Genomic DNA, 10,152 nt, shown 5'->3' on the forward strand with positions numbered 1-10,152 from the left:
ACACATTTAGTTCCTAAGTTATCAGTTTTGGTCTGTTTTTGTATTTTAATTTTTTTTAAATCACATATAAAGTTTAATTTTTTTTTCATTTTAGTACCTCATTCAAAATTTAACGTTAAATTTTAAAAAATTAAAAATTTATGTACTAAAATAAACCAAAACTGATAGTTTAGGTACTAAGTACTTTAAATTTTTAATAATAAATACTAAAATAAAATGAAAATTAAATACTAAGTATGATTTTTAAACAATTAAAAATTTAAATAATTAAACAAATCAAAATTATTAATTTAAATATTAAATATGTATTTCACTTTAAATGGTGTAAATTGGGTTGAGAGGGTCGCTATCACCTCTTTAGTACTCGATCTGAATTAGTCGGTCAATAGATCTAATACTAGTAATTAATTAAAAAAAGATTTTTATTTAGTGGGATTAAACATAATTATGAGCTTGAGATTAATGATTGTGATGTGAAAGGGAAGTTATAATTAAAGATATAATTAGTGTTAGGTGTTTATAGACAAACGATATTTTGAACACATACCAAAGAAATATTATTATATAAATAAAAAATATAAATTCATCGAATAACATAAATTAATCATTAGATAATAAAAGTAAACTATTTATTAAAAAAAATCAGTTATACGGCTTAAAAATATGAATAAACAATAGCATCAACCATAAAGAATAAATATTAGGGTAAACTACACGGTTGACCATTAAATTATGGTAAAAAACTATTTTAGCCTTTGATATTTTAATTTAATCAAATATACCACACAGCTTTTTAAATTGTTCAATCAAGTCACCCTATGTTAAAATTTAAAGGAGATAATACCGTGTCAGTTAAATATTTCGGAATAATAACAAATTATTAATTTAAAAATAAATATAATAATAATTATATGTAAATTGAAATCTTATCATAATTCAAATACGTTATACAATATATTTAGAATGACTATAAATATTTAATAAAGTTAATATGAAAGTTCAAATCAAATTATATGCACGAACTAACTTATCTCAATGATTAAAGAAATCGTTGTTGTTTATAAAAATTACAGCTTCGAGCGTCAACGACTATAATAGGGTATTTAAGCGTTTATTATCAAATAATAAAAAGTATTTAGAATATATTATTTTATAATTACCTTACTTTAATAAAAATTTCAAATTTACATTGATAAAATAATTAAATATTCAAAAAGTTATGATAAAAAAGTTAGATATTCAAAATCATATTATTAAAATAAGATTATACAATCTAGTAAGAACAATCCAAAATTTTAATTGGATTAAAGTTAGGGATAAATTATATATTTAATACTTAAATTATAAATTTTAATCTGTTTTATTTTAATATCACATTCAAATTTTAATAAATTTTGTTAAAAATAAAAAAATATAAATATTAAAATAGACTAAAACTGATAATTAAAATCTTTAAATTTTTAATGAATGGTACTAAAATGAACAAAAACTAAACTAATAATTTAAGTAGTAAATACTTAATTTAGTACTTAAATTTAATATTAATGATCTAAAAGTGCAAAATATCATTTTTACAAAAGTAGTACAAGTTAATTATCCAACCCTAATTTTCATTACCATTCATAAACCTTACATTATCCACGATATCTTAGTGGGAAAAAAAGGTAAATTAAAAAACATAAATCAAACTTTCCAGGAATCTAGGGTGGGAAAGCTCGGGAAAATTTCACAATCTAAGCTAGACCCGACAACTGCTCCGGAAAACGGTTGCTGATGATCCAACAAGACCGCCGATGTGTCCAGCGTCGGTAAAAATCCCGGTCCAACAACGTTCGGCAACCGGTTGTTGAGTCTCTGAGGCTCAGGCTTGAGGACCGGATTCACCGGCATCTGTCCGTCGCCGAATCTGACTCCGGTCACCTGCTGCACCATCTGCCTGAAATTAGCCGGATCCGCCGTTATAAACGTGGTCTGAGACCGCTTCGAGGCCCGCCGCTTCCGTTTGGAGACTTTCCCGGTGGGAGGCGGCGGATTGGCGGCGGTGCGCTGTCGTTTTGGAGATGTTTCCGGCGTGGGCCAGGCGACGGTGTTGACGAAGGAATCGGAGATTGACTTTTGGAGTGCTATAGTTAACGCCTGGCTGTCGCGAGAGAAGGCCTCGGTGATCCAGGAATCGGCGAAGGATGAATGAAACGACGGCGTTTCGATGCTCGACTGGTTTTCTGGTGACGCCATCTGGTGGGGCTGTGCTGGTGTTAAGCTTTCTTAGCTGTATTTACTTGAAACAAAAAGTGTGAAGAAAGGAAGGAAAGTGGAAAAAAGTGAAGAAGAAGAAAAGAATCATACAGTTAATGGGATTTTCTTGGATACCAAACAGAGAGTAAATTGGCGTAGAAAATGTGAAGAAGGAAGCTTTTATGGGACGCTGTTGGGGAAGGGGACGAAGAAACCGCGTCATTGTGACAGGAGGACACGCGTCAGCGCGGTTGACTTCAAATTCAAACAAAAATACTATAGTTGTACTGTGGAATTTTTATTATTTTTTCAATATATTCGAATTTAACGGTTAAAAGATTTATTTTTTATTATTTTTAAGATTTTAGGTTCGAGCATAATATATGTAATAATATAAATATTTATTTAAATAATTTTAAACATATATCACTTTGTATTTAAGAATTATATTGATAGGATTGAATTTTTTAAAATAAATTTGAGTTCAAATCGGATTTGATTTTTAAAGGGTAAGATTGGGTTGAGTCGAGTTCAAGTGGAAGGTGAAAAAATTTCAACCCGACCCGAGGATAATAATGTAATTTTCATATAAAATTTATTAATTTTTAAATCAAGTCTTTATTTTATACGGGTCAGAGTCATGTGAAAGATATATATTTTTTAGACCATGTCCGATGGAAGATATAAAATTTTCCAGTAGGAGTCAAGTGGAAGACATATGTTTTTCAGATTAAATCAAACCGAATAGAGGATATAAATTTTTGGAACAGATCGTGTAAGGTGAAAGCTACATATTTTGGGTCGAGTTGGTTTGATAAAAAACTTATCCCTAATCCAACCCGTTATCATCCCTAAACATACATGATATTCTAATCAACTTAGACTAACGAAAAAATATGAACCGAACTGAATTATTAAATGTAATAAAATCTTCTCGTATCAAATATTTAATAAAACCTTTTTAATTTTTTTAAATCTTATTTTAATAATTATATATAAAATACTTATTTTATACAATAAATAAAATAATATTTAAAATTAATATAAATAAATTACTCTCATTATTTAATGTTAGTTTTTAGATTAAATATCAACTTGTCACCCTTTTCTAGTTAATATCAACTTGTAACTTTAAATATTGAAATTTATATAAGAAAATATAAATTCTATATTTTAATTTGACCGTCAAAGGAGTGTTAGCTATAGACTCACATTCACACTCACATTCACCATATCATTTTATTTTAATTAATATTAAAGCTATTGATTTTAAAAATTATTTCAGAGAATCTGTCTACACAACTACTTCAAAGTAGTAATTTTTTTTTTCTTGGTCACTAAAAATGGCCTTTATATTTTATCTATACTATTAATATTTTACCGTACTCAACATATTAAAATGTTGGGTAAATTACACATTTAGTATCTTGCGTATCAATTTTAGCCCATTCAAGTACCTAAACTTTTAATTTTTTCAAAACCATATATAACATTTATATTTTGTTTTATTTTAATACTCTACCGTTAAAAACTTTTAATTTTTTTCTAAACTTAACATTATATTTTGAACAAATACTAAAATGAAACAAAATCTAATATTTAAGTATTGTTTTAAACAATTAAAAATTTAAGTACTAAAACAGACAAAAACTGATAATTTAAGTACTAAACACATAACTTACCCTTAAACTTTTACACTTAATAATTATAAACAAAAATGTTTTAACGTAAAAGATATAAATTTATAGAAGTATTTTAGTTGGAATATAAGAGATTTGTATATAAACTAATCAAGTATCGTCTTTGAATCTAAAACGTTAAATTTTGATTCTTTTATTTAAAGATTACACCGAAAGTGTAAAATTACAAAAGCACCCTTACTTAATATTCATCGCCATTTTTAAAAAGTTTTTCTCGATAAACTACGCGTTTAGTAACTAAACTAAATTTTGATCCATTTTAGTATCTAAACTTTCAATTTTTTCAAAACCATGCCTAACATTTAATTTTCATTTCATTTTAATATCCGTCGTTAAAAACTTAACGCATTTAGTATCTAACTATCAATTTTAGTAGGTAGACTTTCAATCTTTTCAAAACTTAATGGTAAATTTTGAACGGGATACTAAAATGAAACAAAAACTAAAATTTTTAACGAAAGGTACCAAAATGAAACAAAAACTAAACTCTAAGTAAGATTTTGAAATTTTAAAAGTTTAAGTACGAAAACGGACCAAAACTGATAGTTAGGTACTAAACGCATACTTTACCCAAAATTTTAAGTCATTTTTCAACTAAATATTCATTTCACTCGTGATACCAACTCAGTCAGGAATTTTATAACAAGTATGAGTCACCAATGACATTTAAAAGTTCAATTTTTGAACCTCCATGATAATAATCCCATTTAAACATACCATAGATAGGTTGCCTCCAAGTACCTGCAACAAACTAAATATTAACATCCACCAATTCTGAAACCCAAAACTCTAGAACTGCTAATGATAATTGAAGTTTCATCCAGATATGTCGATTGAGCCGCTACGGTTAATTCGGGTTTTAGAAGTTTCGAATCATTTCAGGTTCAAGTCAGTTTCAAGTTCAAGTTGTTTCCTTTTTACCGATTGGTTCGGGTCATTTCGAGTACAAGTCGTTTCTGGTTTAGGATCGAAACTCAAGGGGTTTTAAAGAGTGTTCGAGGCATATCGGAAAAATACCTTGACCACGGAAGAATTTTAGGATCGAAATAGCAGAGGGTAGGTACAGCAAAATCCACTGCTCCAGCACTGCAACAGAAAAAGAGAGAACGTATCTCAATGGACCACGGGAAACATGAATTTCCGGCTAGTTGCAACTCACCGCCGAGATTTGGATTCCGTACGAATTATACAGATTCAAATCTCCGCACCTCTAAAACCGTAAAAAAAATCCGACCAAAGAGTGTAAGTGATAAGAGGATGACATGGAAGAGGGTTTACCACAGAAAGCAATGGCCCTTGTTTGAACTTGTTGTGAAAGGAAAATGCGATCGGCTTTGGATTGTCGCCTGGACCTCTTATAAATCCACTGAATCCACATTACAGCAACAAGAAAATTGATTAGCAGTTAAATGTATAAATATCATACGGGGAGAGAGAGGGATGGGAGATAAGTTTGCATTAAAACGAAGAATCGTCTAAAATATTAGATGATTTCACTTGTTTATCAATGGATACGTGGAATCGACTGTGATTTCTTTGTCAACAATCTACCAACCACAAACGAAAAACACGAGGCAAGAAGCGGAGCAGAAATGAAGGGGTGTCTAGGAATGAAATGAATACCATGGAATGCTCCACGAAAGCCGTGTCTAGTACATATTTTCCTAACCAAAAGGGCAAGTACATAGTAAGAGAAGCGGTGACTCACATTAGCGATGCAGAAATCAAGGGGTTCCTCCTCGTATCATATATCGCAATGAGACCTTTGTAAATGTCATCCCCTCCTTTATATGACACTGCTAATCGCTCTCCAGAAGCATCCCAGGCCATCTTCTCAATTCCCTGACTGCATGACAAAATATTCGAGATTATATGAGCTAGTAAAATCAACAATGAGAAAAGCTTATAGATACCCGAATGACATGCAAACATCTTTTTACTCTTAGCTAATTCAAAAAAGATCCTTTATTTCTTTGTTTTTTTTTTAAGAAAAGAAAAGGGAAAAAAGTAGGTGAGTCGGGGACGATTTGAATTCGAAGCCCCCATTTGCAAGTTACGCCTGCTTACCATTAAGCTGGTACCTTGACCAGCTCAAGTTATCTTAATAATAAATATCTGCAAAATTACAAATTAAAAGATAACACAAACAAGAAAACCAACTTCACGTACCTGCCTGTCAAAGATAATATTTCTGGCAAATCAACTGGTAATAAGTGGGCATCTGAAGAGAATCAAGGACAGGAAATTATTTACATGCCACTCATTACAATGCATCTGTCTACAACTGAATAAAATCCAAGGGACTAATACGAATGGTTCGTTTAAAACATGAAAGCATGATTTTATACGAAAGCAAGTATAAAGGAAGGCTCGTTGCAAGGTAAGAGTCATGGACACAGGATGCGAGTGAAGGATTTTTCTTATTTTTTTATTTATCGAGAAAAAAAGTCACCATTGAATGTAAATTTCATTCCTCAATGCCACCAATAGAAGGCCGAATTTTGAAAAATCGTTAATTACAGCAAAAGATTGGGTAGCTAAAATTCCTTAATTACAGCTTACATACCCAATGATGGAAGCTTTGATGCAAAGTGTATAGAACCCAATTTTGAAGACTTAGAGAAAGCAAGCAGGACCATACGACCATCAGGATCCCAAGTCGCACCCTGATAACAACAAACGACTGATCACTAAATCCTTAAACAGGTAAAATCTACTGTCATGTCGGCAAGTTCTGTATCTCTGACATGGTTTAAAAATCATCATACTTACAGTGACAAAACCACTGGCCGAAGACCATGGTTCAGAAGTCCATGTGTTTGTCTCCCAAAGATAAAAGGTTCCATCACTGCAACATGATAGAGACATTAGCAGATATTTTTTGATCGGAATTAGACATAAAGCTTAGGGAACATGTTAAGTACATACAATTTCCCAGAAAAAAAGTAATCTCCAGTCGGAGACCATTTAACCACCGATGTTCCCCCTAATCCCCGTCGAATGGGTGTCCCAATACCTGCAAAATCCATCCAAAACTTTGATTAAAATACCAGAAGAAATAATATCTAAATGAATATATATTTAAGACGATAGTAGAAATATATTTTTATGCAAACTGGTTACAGTATGAAACAATGATGATCATTTAGGGATGTCAAGGAAAAGAGAGAAATTTAACAAATAAACCTATCAGCTTAGTGCTAGGGTTCCTTAGGAGTCGCATCTAAGGTTTAGTCTTTGGTGTTTTTTATCCAATGACTATGATGTACATGAAGCCATAACTCCATAATCCAATATAAAGTACCTGATACTTACAGATTAAAAAATCATCAGCTTTTAACTGAAAATCATAAGATTAAGACTTAAAAGCAACTAATCAAGCCTATCCAAACTCCCAACTAAGTTTCTAGCTTTCTCGTTGAATGAAGAGCTTTCATATGAGGCAGAGGCCAAATATGTGTCAAAATGTCAGGGAATACAATAAACTTGAATAGTTAAATCAACCACATTCCTACTCCAAGCTCCGGCTACCGAGCACAATGAATTAAAGCAATAAGATATAAATATCAGGTGAGTAAGAAGAAAGGATATCTTCCATCTGGACTCCAAGAAAGTGCACTTATTTGTTCATCATGAGGACTTCGAAAAATGTCCACTAGAGTCCACCGAGTCCCAGAACCTCTAGAGAGTGCTCCCAAGAATGAAGCAGAACCAGATCTAACTGATGCCGCATTCCCAGGATAAGACGCCACCCAAATGCAAATTCCACCACTGAAGTTTCCCATAAATAATTGAGAAAATATCAGCCATATTTGTCATAAATGGGAAGGAAAAGGTTAACAGTTTGTAAATTCGGGATACATGCTTGCATGCCACAGCAAGTGACTTTCCACCATTCGGTCTCCACTCTAGAACTTTAACATCTCTTTGGGACTCGCTTGTTAAAATGCATGGCTCCTTCCCTGCTGTTCAAGTCATTCATACTGAAGTGATTTTTTTCAACCAAAAAAAACTGAACTAGAAGAGAAACAAACAAATAAAAAACCCTAAAAATAAGCTAACAACAATTTACATAGAATAATATAATACGCTTCTCACCCGAATCTTCAAAATCACGAACTGTAACCTGATTAGATCCAGATATAAATGCAAGAATATGTTTGTGCTGGTGCCAGCTCACACCTTGCAGAGCAACGTCTGGTAACAAATCAATCTATACAACTTATCAAATTGGACTGCAGACTTAAATAACAAAAACCGGCTTCTCATTTAATGCCATGTTTAAACATACATTTCCGAGAGTATCTAATACAAGTATTACCAATAAGATAGATAGGTATTCCAATATGGTTATCAAACTGCTTCATACTATACACAGATACGGGATTCATATACACATACACATACATACATATCATGATGGCATATTGTCATACTAAGTAGAAGTGAACAAAACTTGACTCGAAAAAACCGAACTTTTTGACTCGACTTGACTCGTAATTTTGTAAACTCAACTGACTTGAAAAAATTTCAGATTCGAGTCGAGTTATAAAAATAGAACTAGAATAACTCGAAAATCTTAGTAATTAGTGGATTGATTTTCAAGTTCGAGTCGAGTCTCTCAACTCTGCATAACATATGTATATCACATATGAAAAAATATATATGTATATCGTATATGGTTATAGAAAACCATTCAAATTGGATTCAAATAGTACCACAACATTATAAACATTTACAATTAAATTTAAACAAAAACTCGAACAACTCAACTTGGTTTAATAAACTCGGAAAAAATTCAAATTAAAGTTTGAGTTACAAAACTAACTTGAAATTTTTTTAGTAGACTAGATCGAATACTCAATTATTATTTTTTTAAAAAAAGAAGAAATTAGATTACTCAGGGCAGCTTAAACTGTCACCATGCCAATCAACTAACAACCAATAAATACTAAAACACCATATATGCATATGAGAAAATGCACACAAATGTAATTCAACAAGTAAACAATAACTCACATCATTGGGTAGAAAAATGTGTTTGAGGGAGGAAGTTATCATCCCCTGCAATGATAAGTTCAATTAGTGAAAACCTACTAAAATATAAGACCCAAAATTACATTAGCAGAAAAAGGAGGGAAATCACACAAATCCTTTGGGTTGAGAAACGGCAGCGTTCGAAGTTGGTGGAGGCTGCGTGGGATCCTCTAGGGATTGGAATGGAACCGGATTGAACACCATTCCCTGTAAATCCCCAAAGTTTCAGGGTTTTTTTTTGCTTACATATATTTAAGAAAAAATGAAAATGCTAATCCATTAATAACGTACCAGAAGGTTTCCATAGGTTTCCTTGGCTTCAGCATCGGAAAGGGTATCAGCGGTGACTGTAGATTCATACTGCCGGTGTTAATCATTAAACCAACAGCAGAAAAAACCATTAAATTTGAAAGAAAAAGCAACAAAAAGAGAGAATAATGGATACCTAAATCTCGGTTGATTTCGAAGATGGTAACAAATCCAGGCTGTGGAAACGAAGGCATAATCTTCAACCCTTTCTCTCTTCAATTTTTGGGTGAAAAACGAAAGAAAAAAAGAGTTTTGAAGTAAGAGCAATTGTTGAGCTTCGAGAAGGCAGGCTTTAGGGGGGTGAAAGAGGGTTTTTCTTCGACTCTATTATACAAGTTGGTGTTGAACTTTATAACTAGGGTAAATTAAAAATTTGATGACTAAACTTTTATGAGATTCTTATTTCAGTCATTATACTTTCAAAATTTTTAATTTTCTCATTGAACTTTTTTTTATCGCTAAACAGTTTAATCAATAACAGTTGCATGATGTGGAATTATTTAATATTAAAAGAGCCACATCAGATTGGCCACATCAACAAATAAGCCATGTATGATTTACACGTAATAAAATAAAATTCATAAAATATTAATATTAATCAAAATCATCCCGAGAATTTTCTAAACCCAAACTTCAATGCTCACACTATGTTGATAAATGCTCAAAATGTAACCATTTCATAACGGTATTTAATTATATTAAAAATAGAATTAAATTGAACATTTGAAATGTCATTTTTGCCCTCATTATTTAGCTTATAAATAGTGGTCCATCTTTCGGGTGTATGGAATTTGAAAAATCGTGTTAATTTCAAGGATTGTTCGTTCATTGTAGCGATTACACACATCAGGGTAAATTTGTTTCTAAGACA

General features: G+C 31.6%; 2 protein-coding genes across 2 annotated transcripts; both read right to left on the minus strand.

Annotated features, from left to right (window-relative positions):
- Positions 1–1,582: 1,582 nt before the first annotated feature.
- LOC120183986 (calmodulin-binding protein 25-like) lies at positions 1,583–2,385 on the minus strand. Its single transcript, XM_039188566.1, has one exon. The coding sequence runs from the start codon at positions 2,233–2,235 to the stop codon at positions 1,684–1,686; it is 552 nt and encodes a 183-aa protein (XP_039044497.1). The 5' UTR covers positions 2,236–2,385; the 3' UTR covers positions 1,583–1,683.
- Positions 2,386–4,573: 2,188 nt separating this feature from the next.
- Positions 4,574–9,572, minus strand: LOC120183990 (aladin-like). The gene is made up of 16 exons (XM_039188570.1): positions 9,418–9,572; positions 9,264–9,319; positions 9,084–9,179; positions 8,955–8,999; positions 8,034–8,148; positions 7,801–7,900; positions 7,527–7,706; positions 7,335–7,392; positions 6,864–6,970; positions 6,708–6,783; positions 6,502–6,601; positions 6,105–6,156; positions 5,644–5,781; positions 5,214–5,301; positions 4,953–5,021; positions 4,574–4,676 (listed from the first exon to the last, which is right to left on the minus strand). Exons 1-15 carry the CDS (start codon positions 9,473–9,475, stop codon positions 4,971–4,973), a joined length of 1,320 nt encoding a protein of 439 aa, XP_039044501.1. The 5' UTR covers positions 9,476–9,572; the 3' UTR covers positions 4,574–4,676; positions 4,953–4,970.
- Positions 9,573–10,152: the final 580 nt, after the last annotated feature.

Source organism: Hibiscus syriacus, unplaced genomic scaffold, assembly GCF_006381635.1.
Source record: "Hibiscus syriacus cultivar Baekdansim isolate YM2019G1 unplaced genomic scaffold, ASM638163v2 tig00112856_pilon, whole genome shotgun sequence".
In the NCBI taxonomy this organism is placed as follows: Eukaryota; Viridiplantae; Streptophyta; class Magnoliopsida; order Malvales; family Malvaceae; genus Hibiscus; species Hibiscus syriacus.